Below are 15,915 nucleotides of genomic sequence, written 5' to 3' on the forward strand. Positions count from 1 at the left end.
GAGACCAGTTGATTGTGTTAAAATGGTGGAGGATAGTAGAAGTTAAAAAGCAAGGCTACCAAAAATGTTAAAGTACATTCTATAATCAGGAGCAAAAATAGGAAGTACATAACCCACAAGAGGCCACATATTGCTACCTAGGTTTATTTATTATACTTAAAAGATTTTTCTAGATTTGTCTCAGGAATTAAATTTTCTCTCTTATGTCTAGCCTTGTACCAGTAAGCACGTTACAGCTGGGAACACAGAAAAGTTGAGTAGCTTGGTGATCTTACAGGCTATTGTACATTCTCTTAGTTCGATTTCACCCAATATGGAATAGTTCTGGGTTTAATATTTTATATAAAACAGAGTATCAGGTGATAATGCTGCATATTCTTCAGACGGAAATATTTCAACCACCAGGCTCGAGCCTAAAAGCAAGGGCAGAGTTGGCAGGAAATGTAACCATAAAATGGATGAAAGCAAAATACTGAGGATACTTGAAATCTCATACAAAATTGAACAGTTCCAGAAAAACTCAACACATCTAGCAGCATCTGTGGAAAGAAATTTCTCTCTTCACAGATGTTGCCAGACCTGCTGAGTTTTACACAATCACAGAATCCCTACAGTGTAGAAACAGGCCATTCTGACAAACAAGCCCACACCAACCCTCTAAAGAGCACCCAACCCATTCCCTATAACACCACATTTCCCATGGCTAACACACCTAACCTACACATCCTGAACACTACAGGCAATTTAGCATAACCAATCCACCTAACAGCTCCAGCAATTTGGATTAACCATAAAAATTGATTCTCTTGATCTTACAGGCCTTCTGCAATTGAAATGGCTATTTAATATCTCAATTGTGAAAATATTACCAACTGATTTCATTGAGAACCACTATTTCTACCATGAGGAAGAGAGGGAGACCTGTTATAGAACATAACAGCATAAAAACAAGACAAATTGCCAATGAACTGCTGGTGTACTAGTGTATTTACCGAACCAGGTGAATCATACTTTCTTGCTCACTGATGTTGTTGGATTTTAGATGGTATCCAGACGGAACACCAATTTGTACTTCGGAACAATGCTGAAAGACGATAGTGAGGTAGCACAGTGAAAAAAAAACACTCACTGAAAGTAAAAGCACGTTGTAATGTGAAGTCTAATATTTTGACATTCAAATGTTCTTTCTTTGATGTTTAAGAGGACCGTAGGATACAGTAGCGATAATTTTCAGCCTCACTGCCTGAGGAATAATCTGGTAAAGCAGATTACCTCATGCATGTGGAACCTATTGATTTTTAGGGATACTGTGAGAACTTCTGTAGCCCACTTATATTTGTGTCAGATAGTGCCATGGATTTGTTTGCTTCTACCTCAGAGGCTTGGGTATCTCCAACAATAAAGTGTTAAGTCACATACTGTGCACAAATTTCCAGTGTAACATTTGAATCCAGGAGCTCCAACCCAGAAGTAAGAGCACTGGCATTGGGCCACGGGGCACCTAAATATGTTAAATGAACATTAATCCACAAGCTCCTCCATGCTTCTGGAGTACAGCAGACTTCTCTTGATTCATCCCCAAAGGAGCTGTATTGACTCCCACCTTTAATGGAAATTCACCTCAAGCTGGTTGACTTTCCTGTTGATGTATTATTACATATGGTCGTACCATTTTTGCTTCCTGCTGTTCTAACATGACAGACGTGTTAAGCGCTCCCAGGATTAGGGATGAGAATGGACATTTTGTTGCCCTAAATAGTTGAATTACTTTTGGTAGAGCTTTTCTTCACAGCAGAGCTGAAACAAATGACTCTGCCCTGCTGTCAGAATGGGCAGAAGTTTCAGGACACTCAAAGGTTATAAACTCAGTCGCCTCCTAGCTTGACAGGTCTTGCAGATACATCTGGCTTCAGTTCATGTGAAATTTAGTTAATAAGCTGCATTCCCAATAGATCAGGTTCTGCATTCATTATCCTGCCATTTGTGACCTTCTGCAATGTTAGGGGTAGATATTAGTTTAGCCTACTTTTCTTTCTCATTCACTAAAATAAATGGAGCTTGTGCTTATCAGAAACCCCAAATCCCTGTCCACAAAATGCTGACACTTTCACCAAAACAGTTGTACCGTACACAATGCTTTGTTTTGTCAGCTAACAGATGGGAACGTTGCTTAATCTGCATTCTGTTGAGATTTTTGCAGGGCCTTTCCTGTCACACAAGAGATCCCTTCAGCAGATTCAAAGCTTCATTCTAAACAGCTGGTCAGATCAGCTGGCAGCTCCTTTAGATTGCAATTTGCAAGACATGTACCTTCATCAGGAAAATTAAAATAATTTTAAATGGAGTGTTTTCCTATAAACTGATTGAGGTAGACACTGCAGAGATAATGCCACAATGCTGGGTGCCCTGCCGGGGGCTCATAAAGCTAATTGTGGTGACAAACATTGTTCAGCATGTAAACCATGCTTCTTCTCAGCACAACTTTCTCCCTGTAAATGTAATAACATGGAATAAACCTTATTACATAATCTAAAATTTAGTTAGATGATATTAAAATGTAAGTATCATAAATAGGTACATGGTGAGAATGGAAAATTAATCTGAGCAGACAGATACAATGCAAGTTAATGTCTAAATAAGGTCACAGGAACAGCGCAAATAGGGTCAAGTGCAAATTTGGTACTAAGTATGGTGAATAGGCAACTGAATGGCAATTCTTCTATGCATTCAAGAGGCAGGGCCAGCAGTTATTATCCAACCTTAATCTTACCTGAGATGGTGATTGTAAGCTGCTGTAATCTACATAGTAGTAGGGATCAACTGTGCTGTTAGCTACAGAGTCCCAGGATTCGGCTCAGTGAAGATATAAGACCAGCAATACAATTTCCGGTCAGAATGATGGGCAATTTCGTGGTATAAGAAATTAATGGAGCATGTAACAAATGTAATAATTATGACTGAAGTTAACATTCCTATAGACTGGACTGAACAAATTAACAAAGATGGTGTGAAAGATGGGTTTATAGAATGCTGTTGTGACAATTTTTGGAGCAAGATGTTTTAAAACCATTATTTTAGCTCTTGTATCACATTTTGACTCAGAGCTAATTAGTAATCTCATTGTCAAAGATCCATTGAAGAATTCTGATCATAATACAAATATGTTCTTTAGTAAGTTTGAGAACGAAATACTCAAAGCACAAACCTTAAGCTTAAAAGAAAGCTATTTACTTCGGTAACAGCGAGAATCCAGCTAGGTTAATTCGGTAAATGACACGGTGGCAAACTAGCAATGGGAAACATTTCAGGAAACAATTAAAAATTTCCCTTAAAAAATGATATTCAATTGAAAAAATGAATACTTCAGTAAGAAAGATCCATCTGTGGTCTTACTAAAGTAGTTAAAACTAGAAGGAGCTAATAATTTGGCAGAGAATTATAGTGAGTCTGAGGATTGGGAGTATTCTTAAAACTAGAAAAAGGCCACTGAAAAAGTCGATAAAAGGGGAAGACATAGAATCTGAGAGTAAACAATGAATATGATAACAGATTTTAAGAGCTTTTATGAATGTATAAAAAGGAAGAGTAGCTAAACAATGGTGTCTGAGAAGCAAAGGCAGAATAGATTATTATGGGTAGTGACAACACAGCACAGTCATTGAATAAATATTTCTTGTCTTTTCTCAGAGTAGAAGACACAACTTATACACCAGAAACATAGTGTGGTCCGGGTCTAAAAAGATTGAGGAAATGAAGGTAACTAAATCAGCAGAATAAAAGATTTGAATGATTTTAAGAGACTAGAATTTAACAACTCCACTGCAACTGATGGTCGAGACCCCAGGATTCTAAAAGAAATATCTGCAGAGTGCAGAGATAGTGGACACGGTTTATGAAATGCACAATGCTTTTCAAGAAAAGAGGGAGTGTGAAAATGATGAAGTATAGGCCACTTGGTCTGACAGAAGTTGTCAGGAAAGTGCTAGACACTATTATTAAAGATCTTAACAATACACACCTAAAAGTCTGTATTTATGAAAAATAAATCAGTTTTGACAAATTTATTTGAGTTTTGATGATGTAACAAATGGGGTAGACTGAGAAGGCTTAGAACACATCATAAAATTTGATGTTCAACAGACATTTAACAAGGTTTCATGCAAACCTCATGGAGTTGAGGATTAATATATTAGTGCAGATATGGGAATGGTTAACAGACAGGAACAAATGGGGCATTTTTCAAATTGGTATGCTGTGACTTCTGGTGTATTGAGAAGAATGTATCCAAGTTTTCTTAGCATAGGTCGGAATAAAGCTGCGAGAAGGTACAAAGAGGCTGTGAAGACATATAGACATAGTAAGTGAGTGGGCACAAGGATGACAGTTGGAGCAAAATGTAGGGAGTGTGAATTTATTAACTTTGTTAGTTAGAAAAGGAAAGCAAAATATTCTTTAAAGGACATGTAACTTGTAAATGTTGACATTCAAAATGACTCAAGTGTACTCGTATAAGTGAAGACGAAGTTAAAATTCAGATATAGAAAGCAACAAGGAGGCAAAGTGGCATTTTTATCTTTATTACAATGGGTTCTGGAGTACAAGAATAAGAAAGTTTTGCTATAGGCATTCAATGAGACCACACTGGGCTAATGGGTCTCCATATTTAAGTATTATTCTTGCAATGGAGGCAACGCAGTGAAGGTTCATTGACTTGGTTCTGAGGACAAGATAAGGTTGTCCTATGACCAGAGCTTGTTAAATAGGGTGTATACTCCCTAGAGTTCAGAAGAACGTGAGGTGATCTATTTGGAACATGAAGATTGTGATGGTGTTGACAGGGACATTGCAAGGTTGATTCCTCTGGCTGAGAACATGGGACATAGACTTTGGATAAAAGATTGATCATTTAGGGCTCAGATAAGGAGAATTGCCCAGAGGTTGAGGAAAACTGGAATTCTTTACTACAAAGGGTTCCACTGTTGAATACATTTAAGGTTGACATAAACAGATTTTTGGTACCTTAGGGAATCAAGCGAGAACAGGAAGGAAAGTGGAGTTAAACTTGATAATCAGTCATAATTGACTGAATTGCAGAGCCAGCTCAAGGGCCATATGATTTGCTCCAGTAACTATTTATTACGTTGTTATTTATGTTTTCTGATTTGGCAGTGCTGATTGGAAAATCAACACTCACCTTCCTTCAAGAAGTTATTGAAATGCAGAATGTAATGATTCAAATAATGAGTTATACAACTGCAAATGCAAATAAAATGTTATTGCTGACTGACAGAATCATCTCTGAAAATAACTTACATCTTGGTTGGACATCTCCCAGTAAGGTCTTTCCCCGTATGACATCACTTCCCACATTACGATCCCATAACTCCACACATCACTAGCTGAAGAGAACTTTCTGTAGGCTATTGCTTCAGGAGCCGTCCACCGAATAGGAATTTTCCCACCCTGTATCAGGAGAATGATAATGTTATTGGTTAAAACTGAGATATTAACTCTGTTTCTATCTCCACAGATGCTCCTAGATTGCCTAAGCATTTCTAGGACCATCTCTTTTTATTTTACAAGAAACTTTATTTGTTATGCCATTTTTCAAGAAAAATGGAGGTTATCAGACACTATCCTGGTAAACATAGAGCAATAAATACATTCAAACTCCAGTAATTCTTTCCAAATGCATGAACACTTCCATCTAGAAGGACAAACACAGCAGCTATATGGGAATACCACCACCTTTAAGTTCCCCTCCAAGCCACACCATCCTGACTTGGAAATATATTGCCGTTCCTTCACGGCCAGTGCATCAAAATCCTGGAATTCCTTCTCTAATGGCATTGAGTATCAACTCACAGTAGGTGGACTACAGTGGTTCAAAAAGGCAACTTGCCTCCACATTCTCAAGGGCAACCAGCAACAGGCTATAAATAAATGCTGGCCAGCCAGTGATGCCCACATCCTACAAAATGAATAAATGAAAAACAGATATCACTCTCTTGCTGTCTCTTTCTTTGTATATATGTATTTGTCTTCAATGCATAGGTTCTAATCTGGCACAACAGAATTCAGTAGAGTGAAAATTGGATTTCGGTGTTGGATGCTATTAGAATGGATGTATGATCCTCTCTATCAGATTACTGACCAGGTATTAGGCAAAACTCTGGCCCAATAACATCAGAACTGACACTCTCATCTTCTGCCTTGAAAGTTTCAGACATATATCTCCATTGGCTGGTTCAGACAGAACCATGCCCATAATTCACTTTGTAAACATTGTTGTTTCTCCAACTCTCTCTTTATCACTCGCCTTCTTTAAGATACTCCTTGAAAGCTTCTGGTCATTTGTCCTGATATCTCCTTGCTTGTCTCAGTATAAAATTTTGCTTGATAATGTTCCTGTCTAGCTTGTTGGGATATTTGGCTAAACTAAAGACACTATAGACCTTGCTGCTGTTAGAAAGATAAAACTGACTTCTTTTCAGGACCACATACATTCACAGAAATACAATCCAAACTCTATTAAGAGAAGGTTGCATTTGTTTTCATATTATTAAAGTTTTGTCCAAGATTTTCAAAGGGAAAATAAAATCCATGTCGTGTTTGGCCTTTTGAGAGGTTTTCACTGTACTAATTGAAGAAGAGCAGGAGAATTTTCCAAGAATGCTGCTCAAAACCTATCCATCAATCAATGCCTAAAACAGATTACCTGCTCATTAACTCATTGATGCTTAAGGGAATATGCTGCATGGGGGAGCTGCTGTAGTACTTATGTTACACTTTAAATGTAGCTCCTATCTCGGCGTTCTTAAAGACACTAAATAAGTGGCCGACCTTGTGTCAGAATGGTAGAATCTCACCTCCCCACACCGGACTGGAAATTCTGGGTTTGAGTTCCACCCTAAGAACTGGTAATCACACAATGTATTTCACTATATGACCAAATAGGTTGATTATTGATCTGTAAATCTTTCCAAAACACCTATTACAGAAATTAATATTGGGAGAGTTTTCTGGTCATCCAGAAGCCTGTGGAAGCTGAGGCCTCCCCATGTTTAAACAGTCCATGTACAAGTTCTTGCCATGATACAGTGATGATATGATGGATTATCTCTTTAAGGTGCACTGACATACTGACAGTGTGACAACATCTGGCCATTAATTGGCAAGCATGCATGAAATTCTGGTGAGATTGGGGATCAGAACCAGACCACCGCATTGGTTCTGCTTTCAGCTCCTTGACAATTTACAGAACATTCCAGCCAATGTCTGATTGTGTGTTTTATTCTTAATCATTTTTTGGCAATTCAAATACTAAAAAGTTAAACAAAGGATAATTTTCTGGCATAATCCTGTACTCCTTCAAAGTCTATTTCATAAACTGCTACAACCCAATTTAATGTAATCAACAAATTTAAATATTGTTTCACAATTTTGGTCACTTATGGAAGCATTATTAACAATATGAACTTATTAATACCATTCACTGTATCTTTCTAAGATAGAAACATTCTTCTTGCCTGTACTATCTCTCCAAGTTTGTGGCAAAATTTCTCAACACCATGTGTTATTTTTGTCAAAAATCTCTTATGTTACATTTTAACAAATTCTTTTCAAAAATCCCTGTATATGACAGCCATTCCATTTCACTTATAGAATGGAATTAAGTATAGCTTTGTCCTTTGGATATTAGCCCAATGGAAGATAGATTGTGAATGCTTAAACTTATTACACACCTGGCCTTTAACACCTCTGAGCAGGTGGTGATCTTTATCTGCTCTGCATGACTGAATTGAAACCAAATCCTACAAGTGAAAGGACTTACTATCATATTATATGAGCTCCCTGGGTCTAAGAGAAGCAAACACAGATCTATTTTATCAATATGTTATATTCTACCTATTTTTGAAAAATCATAACAGATAGAGTTAAATTTTGTTGGTATTGATTTTCACTGGGATTCTGTGGCATCACGGCAATCAAATTATCCCTGCGATGTAGCTTCAGCAAGCTCTGCTGCACTGATGAGCAGCCCTTTTAATGAGAATATCTGTCATATCCTTTACTTTAGAAGGAGTTGCTTTGGCTGCAGAAAGTCTGTGGGGAAAGAAAAGTGCTTGTAACTTATCAGATAATGAAGGATATTTTGGCTAATGTCAAGGGAAGAGTTGAAAGGTTTTAAGCTTTGTCACCTCTCTCAGGTTTGGTTATCAGAAAAAAAAACTAAAAAGGTGGCAGAAATATCCAAATAGTCCCTAGACTCATTACAGTATTTTGTCATCTATTATATAAAACAGGCCCAAAGCAAAGCATGACACTAATGGAGTTATAAATATCATACTGCCATTCCATTACTCAGAGTTTTTTTTGTTACAGCATAAGCTTCATTTCTTGCTCCAGTGAATAGTGTTTGGTTGACTGGAAAGACTATATTGAAATGTCAAAGTTCACTCATGCAACTTAATCCTATATCCTCTCATTATACTGTGCTAAAGAGAGCAGATGTAACACTGTGGAATTCTTCAGACAGCAACCAATATTTATAATTTACTGAGTTTGAACGAATTTTGATTATCTAGTTGGTAAAATTATTCCAACACCACCCAAACTAGCTGTTAACATAAATACAAAAAGAATTAGCATCATAGGTTTCATTAATGAAATAGCATTAAAATTTTAATTAATTAATAAACATTAATGACACAGCTAGTAACACAGTGTTACTAGTTGTGTCATGAAACAATTATTTCTGAAGTTGTTAACACTAACAATGTAATTTGCTATACCTAATGTAGTATCTGGAACTTAACCACAGACAAGCTGGTCTAATTAAAATAATTCATCAAACTGAATGAACTACTTGAAAAGACAGCAGGGATGAAATGTTTCTTGTCATCATGTGCCTAAAAATGGTAATTTGTTAAAAATTACTGATAAGAGATTTTTAAAATTTGTTTTAAAAAATGTTCTAATTTTGAAAATATGCAGATCAAATATTAGAGGCATCTTTCTACTTTTACAGTGTACTATGTGGCATGTTAGGCATATCCTTTAAAGAATATTTTATTCTATGTTTTCTATTTTTTGACTGACTTATGTGTGCCTAAAGGAGTGAACAAGATTTAGGATGATGAAAATATTAGCACCCGATATTGTTTTGCATAAGACATTTCGAACCTTTGGATGCTTCACTGAGCATCCAAATGAAAAAAAAATTCTGTCAATAAATTGAATGGAATGTACTGCTTTTGATTTTTGCAGGCAACCACTAGTTTCATCGAATCATAGAATTCCTACAGCTGAGATAAAGGCCATTTGGCCCATCAAATCTATACTGACCCTTCGAAGAACATCCCACCCAGACCTACCCTAGCCCCATAATCCCACATTTCCCATGGTTAATCCACATAGCCTGCACATCCCTGGACACTACAGGCAACTTAGCATGGCTAATCCACCTAACCAGCCCATCTTTAGACTGTGGGAGGAAACCAGGGTACCCGACAGAAACACGCAGACACGGGGAGAATGTGCAAACTCCACACAGACATGCAATGCAGGAATCGAACCCAGGACCCAGTTCTGTGAGGGAGTAGTGCCTAAGACTGTGCTAGCATGCTTCCCTTATTATAAAGTAAGTGGAAAGAAAAATGTATTTTTAAAAAAAAATTATTTGTACAGTGATTTGCTTATTATTATTTGTTTATGGGATGTAGACATCTCTAGCTAGACCAACATTTATTGCCTGTCCCTAACTGCCATCAAGAATGTGGTGATGAGCTATCTTCTTGAACTGCTGTGCCCCTTAGAATGTAGATACATCCACAATGCTGTAATAAGTGTGTTCCAGGATTTTGATTGTGTAACAAGGAAAGAACAATTCCAAGTCAGAATGGTGTGAGGCTTGGAATGAAGTTGCAAGTTGTTTTGTTTCCATGCATCTGCTATTCTTGTTGTCGAGGAGCTAAAGTTGTAGGTTGGAAGATGCAGTTGAAGGAGCCTCGGTGACTTATTCCAAAGCATCTCATAGTTGATGCACACTGCTGTGACTATCCATTAGTTGTGAAGGAAGTAAAAGTTGAAGGTGCTGGATTGGATATCAAGCAAGCTGATTGCTTGTCTGGCATAGCATTGAGATCTTTGTGTGTTTTTGGAGCTTCATTCCTTCACACAAGTGGAAGGTATTGCATGACACTCTTGACTTGTGCCTTGTAGATAGCACACAGACAATGGGGAGAACAAGAGGAATTTATTTGTTGCAGAATACCTGACCCGCTCTCATAGCCACTGTACTTATATGGCCAATCTTGTTCAGTTTTTGGTCATTGGCATTCCCCAGGATGTTGAACATGAGGGATTCAGTGTTGGTAATACTATTGAATATCAAAGAGTGTTGGTTAGATTCTTGCTTGTTAGGGATAGACATCATAGTATTTGGTGTTTGCTTCTGAAGTGGTAAAGAGTGCATTAAGTTCTGCCCAATCTAATGAAGTCATGAGGAGTTGAATGTGGAGAACAATGCTAGATTTTGAGTCAGATGTAACTACCATCTAGATCTCCTCATGATTTTTTTAATGATGTCTATCATCACAATGTAACTTGCAAGTGATTGCTATCAGGCAATAATCTATATCCTTTTTAAGATAAGAGTCTGTTACCAGCAGACTACACTATTGCTTTTCCTCAATGATATTAGACCAAGCCAGCCCTGTAGATGCTAACCAAAGGGAAAATTGTGGAGGCAAATCCACCTCAAAGTGACCAAGAATCCCGATAGCTCATACAACATTCATTGCCTGGCATTTTTATACTTACCACTTTTCAGTCCAAGCCTGAATAGTGTTTGGGTCTTGCTGCATATAGACATCGACTACTTCCAAAGAAGATTCGTATTGGACTCACTCGACATGACGCCAGATTTGGTGAGTTTCTCTAGCATCTTCTGTTTTAATTTCAAATTTCCAATACTTGCAGTACTTTCTTTATGGTAATATGACTGATTGTTCCTGATAGGATTAGGTTAATCTTAAATAAGCAACTTTTGTTTTTAATCATTTCTGGGACATGAGTGTTGCTGGCTGTCCAGCATTTATTGCCCACTCCCTTTTGCTCTTGAGAAGTGGTGGTGAGCTGCCTTCTTGGATTGCTGCAATTCACGTACTGTGGCTGGACCCACAATGCGGTTAGGGAGGAAATTCCAGTGTTTTGATCCAGTGACTGTGAAGGAACGGCGATATATTTCCAAGTCAGGATAGTGAGTGGCTTGGAGGGGAACTTGAAGGTGATAGTGTTCCCATGTGTCTGCTGCCCTTGTCCTTCTAATTGAAAGTGATCATGGATTTGGAATATACTGCGTAAGGATTTTTAGTGAATTTCTGTAATCATCTTGTAGAAGGTACGCACTGCTTCGAAGAGCGTTGGTGGTGAAGGGAATGGATGTTTGTGGTACCAATCAAGGAGCTGCTTTGTCCTGGCCAGTGTTAAGCTTGAGTATTGTTGGTGCTGCACTAAGTTGGCAATTGGGGAGTATTCCGTCATACTGCCAACTTGTGTCTTGTCGATGAAGGAAAGGCTTTGGGGAATCAGTAGATGAGTTATTTGCTGCAGTATTCCTAGACTCTCACCAGCTATTGTAGCCATTGTGTTTATGTGGTGAGTCCAGTGGAGTTTCTGGTCAATGATAACTCCCAGAATGTTGATAGTGTGGGATTCAGTGATGGTAATGCCATTGAATGTCAAGGAACAGAGGTTAGATTGTATCTTATTGGAGATAGTCATTGCCTGGTATTTGTGTGGCACGAATGTTACTTGTCAGCCCAAGCCTGAATGCTGTCTAGATCCTGTTGCACTTGAACATGGACTGCTTCAGCATCTGAGGAGTTGCAAATAGTGCTAAATATCACACAATCATTGGTGAATATGCCCTCTTCTGACTTTATGATAGAGGGAAGGCCATTAGAGATGATTGGGTCTAGGAGGGTACCCTGAGCAACTCCTGCAGAGAGTTTGCCCCCGATACCCATTGATTCCCATTTTGCTAGAGCTCCTTAATGCCATACTTAATCGAATATGACATTGATGTCAAGACTCATTTTCACCTCACCTCTGGAATTCATCTCTTTTCTCCATGTAATATATATCCATCCATGAGTATAATGTTGGATTTGATTTTTGGCAACTATCAAATGGCCAATGCAGCCAGTGTTTTCAGTAAGAATCTTGATTATCTTAATCGGATGGGGCTCATGTTAATGCAGTCAGCATATTGTTCACATGGTTCATGTGCTTGTAGGCAGCTCATGGTTTTGGATGGGCAGGTGAGCTGGTGGCACAGCCATTAACCAAGTACCTGAAAAGTGGGGGACTGAATTGTATCATGGAATTTGGAGAATGAAATTAGATATGGTTTAGAACATAGAACATAGAACAATACAACGCAGAACAGGCCCTTTGGCCCTCAATGTTGCGCTGACCTGTGAACTAATCTAAGCCCCTCCCCCTACACTATCCCATCATCATCCACATGCTTATCCAAGGACTGTTTAAATGCCCCTAATGTGGCTGAGTTAACTACATTGGCAGGCAGGGCATTCCACACCTTTACCATTCTCTGAGTAAAGAACCTGTCTCTGACATCTGTCTTAAATCTATGACCCCTCAATTTGTAGCTATGCCCCCTTGTACAAGCTGAAGTCATCACCCTCGGAAAAAGACTCTCACTGTCCACCCTATCTAATCCTCTGATCATCTTGTATGTCTCTATTAAATCCCCTCTTAGCCTCCTTCTCTCCAATGAGAACAGACCCAAGTCCCTCAGCCTTTTTTCATACGGCCTGCGCTCCAGACCAGGCAACATCCTGGTAAATCTCCTCTGCACCTTTTCCAATGCTTCCACATCCTTCCTGGAATGGGGCAACCAGAACTGCACGCAATGAAGTGCTAAGAAGCTTAAAAAAGGGGTACAGGCAAATCGAGAGCAAATAAAGTAATTTTGAAAATACACAACTGCCAAAACAATAAATAAGGTCCAAACTTTTCTTCCAATTATTGCTTTTTGTTGTACTGCTCTGATCATGATGCAGTATCAATAATTAAAATTGCATTAGGGTCTTAAAAACATAATTGAACCCTGGCCTGCATGGAACAATAAAGTTCCTGCCACTTCTGGAGGAAGGCGCTGATGCCTGTTTAGTTTTCCAATGTACTTTGTGGTGCATTATATCATCACATTAAGCAAAGTTCCTCTGGTGCTGTTTAACGTACTTACCAATCTATTATTTTAAATAGGTATGTGTTTTTAATTAGGTTGAATATGAAAGAACCTGATCTTCACTTATCACATTTAAGGTTCCAATTTATCACCATTTCGTTGTGAACACAACTTTGGCCACCATGAGAACATCTTCATTTTATGCTAATTTCTACATAGCCCTTTAAAATTCACACACATAAATATAGAACCTTGAACCAAACCAGTGAAAATATGAATGTGTTCGGTTCACACAGTGAGACACTTGAGTAATGGATCTATAATCTCAATGCACTACCGGCAGGGAAGCTTGCCCTGTAACAGATTTATACGAGGCCTGTATCTTTATTTCATTTTCTAAAAAGTAGACAATCTGTCACCAGTGCCTGTCAAGCTTGTGAACTTTTATCTTCTTACATTCTTTAGGGTGAACTGTAATTATGCAGTTTCCTCCATGTATTGCAATGCATAATAGCATCATGTTGAAAATTCCATAAGAGAAGATGGATACAGACTAAGGAACATTGATAGAGCGTAACTTATAAACACTTTTCACATATAATTGGCTTATTATAAGGAAATTAAGCCTGTTTTCTAGAAAACCTAAAGATACCGAATAAAATTGAGCATGCTGCTTTTTTTTAAATGAAAGCAAAGAATGCATGATCTGTTTTTATGAACGCTTAAAGGGAGAAGGTGCATATATTTATTTTATGTATCTGATGTTAGTTTGCACTGTATCCACTTACCAGCCTTACATCGAGCTTCAAATAATTGTTTTAAATCACAATTTGTTACTGCTAATAGTTCACACTGGAAGCATGAAAGGGCCTAATGGGTAAAACTGAGTTACTGTAGAGGCTGAGACACCAGGCTGGAGCACCTAGGGTCTGAGTGACATTTGTGTGAGATTTATGGCAGAATTGGATGAGAAATCTAGCAAGATTCATCTCAATGTTGGGAGCATCTTGCTCCATTTTTTATGCTTTTGACAAAATGGCATGACAAGTTCCTCACCAGGTAGCAGTGACTTACTAATTAAGGGGTTTATTGGTTGTTAAACATCTTATTAACAGTTAAACTTGTCTCATTAATATTTTCGATCTTACCAAACATGTCATGGAAATTACAGCAAGTACCTGGTGGGTCCGGCTCATTGCTCCGAGTGACTTCCAGATTAATGTGAACAAATCACTTCCCAGAGCCTGATTCACATGTTCCCTTCGTCAATGGACATTGATATCCAGCATTTTATAACTCCTCACCACCATAATGAAACTGCTCTGACACAATGACAGGCTGCTTAGGAAGTGCAGCCTCGGATGCAGGATGCAACAGCTACTAGCATTGAAAATCTGCAGCGAAGACACTTGGCAGCACAGACAGAAGCCTGCTCAAGAATGGATGAGGCTGCATCTCATGGTTGCTCACTTATTGGCATTGCACTTGCTTATTTAATGTCTATCTGCCTGGATGCAGCACCCATGATTTACCTTTCATGCTGTGTCTGTTAGCCTAGATGCTGGCTGACTGCCATCAGTACACAGAACTGACGTGCTCTTTTGTGCAGACACACAGACAGGCTGCTTGTCAGTAGGATCTGTCCCACAGGGGTTGACACCTTGCGACGCAATATACCAGGACATCAATCTCAAATGATAGTGGCAAACTCACTGCATGTTTATGCAACCAAAATGGCCACATCAGAAACTGGTACAGCCTGGTCCACGATCCAGTCAAGGAGGAGGCCACTATCAGTTAGGGGCTCCCAGTACTGATAGTCACGGGCATAATATGCACATAGGCCAAGGGCTTAACCACAATCAGTTGTCCACTCAGTCTTGACACGGTCAGGGGATACGCCTGACTACAGTCTGGGGAGTGGGACATGGTCAATCCTGTGGGGCCATCACATGAAGCCAGGGAGCTGCATAATATCAGTCAGGGAGTTGCTGAGGCCCCCTTCAGAGCCCTGGTCAGCCATGTCTAGGTTATGCTTGCTGGAATCAGTCAGAACTCTGGAACAAATACAGTCAAGAAGGCTTGTCTGTTGATCATTCAGGGGGGTTCATGAGGTGTCTGCTGGGGCAGTAGTGGAATCACTTCTAAACCTGGTGCTGGAGTTAAGGCTGGGGGAGGCAAACAGGCCTTTGCAGCGGAAGGGAGTCGTATGGCGACAGAGTGAGGCTCAAAGTATTTGGTGTGGTCAGTGATACAGCATTGGTGGTCATGCCAGCCTAAGGGAGGGAGAGGTTAATGGCAGTTACCATCACTGCGCACTATATAGTGTGGGCACAGAAGAGCAGAGTGGACCTTACTAAGATACGGTTCTGAAGTTCAGGGCACGGGAGGACTGGAGGTAAAGTTCACTGTGGTGAGAGAGGTTTGGGTGGAAATGGACCATCAGGGTTGTGTGAAATCAATGGGTAAATGGGAGGATGGCGGTGGTAGGGTCATAACTGGTAACCAGGCAGAGCCCGGTGCTGATGGTGACCACCAGCTGGTGCTGTGTTCCCTGCCATCACTTTCCTTTCTCTAGATATGAAGTGGTACTAGAAAATGCCTGTGGTGAGTAGCGACAGTGTCAGATTGATGGGTGAATTTTATATGCAGCAAAAATAGAACATAGAAGAACATAGAACATTACAGCACAGTAC

General features: G+C 39.2%; 1 protein-coding gene across 4 annotated transcripts in view; it reads right to left on the reverse strand.

Annotated features, from left to right (window-relative positions):
• Nucleotides 1-15,915, reverse strand: part of epha6 (eph receptor A6) — a 617,472-nt gene that overhangs the window by 27,159 nt on the left and 574,398 nt on the right. For all 4 annotated transcript variants that reach the window (XM_048540624.2, XM_059650322.1, XM_048540622.2 and 1 more), the window contains one exon: nt 5,314-5,463. In XM_048540624.2, the coding sequence (XP_048396581.2) occupies nt 5,314-5,463 (150 nt within the window). The remainder of the gene's footprint in view (nt 1-5,313; nt 5,464-15,915) is intronic.

The sequence above is a fragment of the Stegostoma tigrinum genome, chromosome 12 (genome assembly GCF_030684315.1).
Source record: "Stegostoma tigrinum isolate sSteTig4 chromosome 12, sSteTig4.hap1, whole genome shotgun sequence".
NCBI classification, from domain to species: Eukaryota; Metazoa; Chordata; class Chondrichthyes; order Orectolobiformes; family Stegostomatidae; genus Stegostoma; species Stegostoma tigrinum.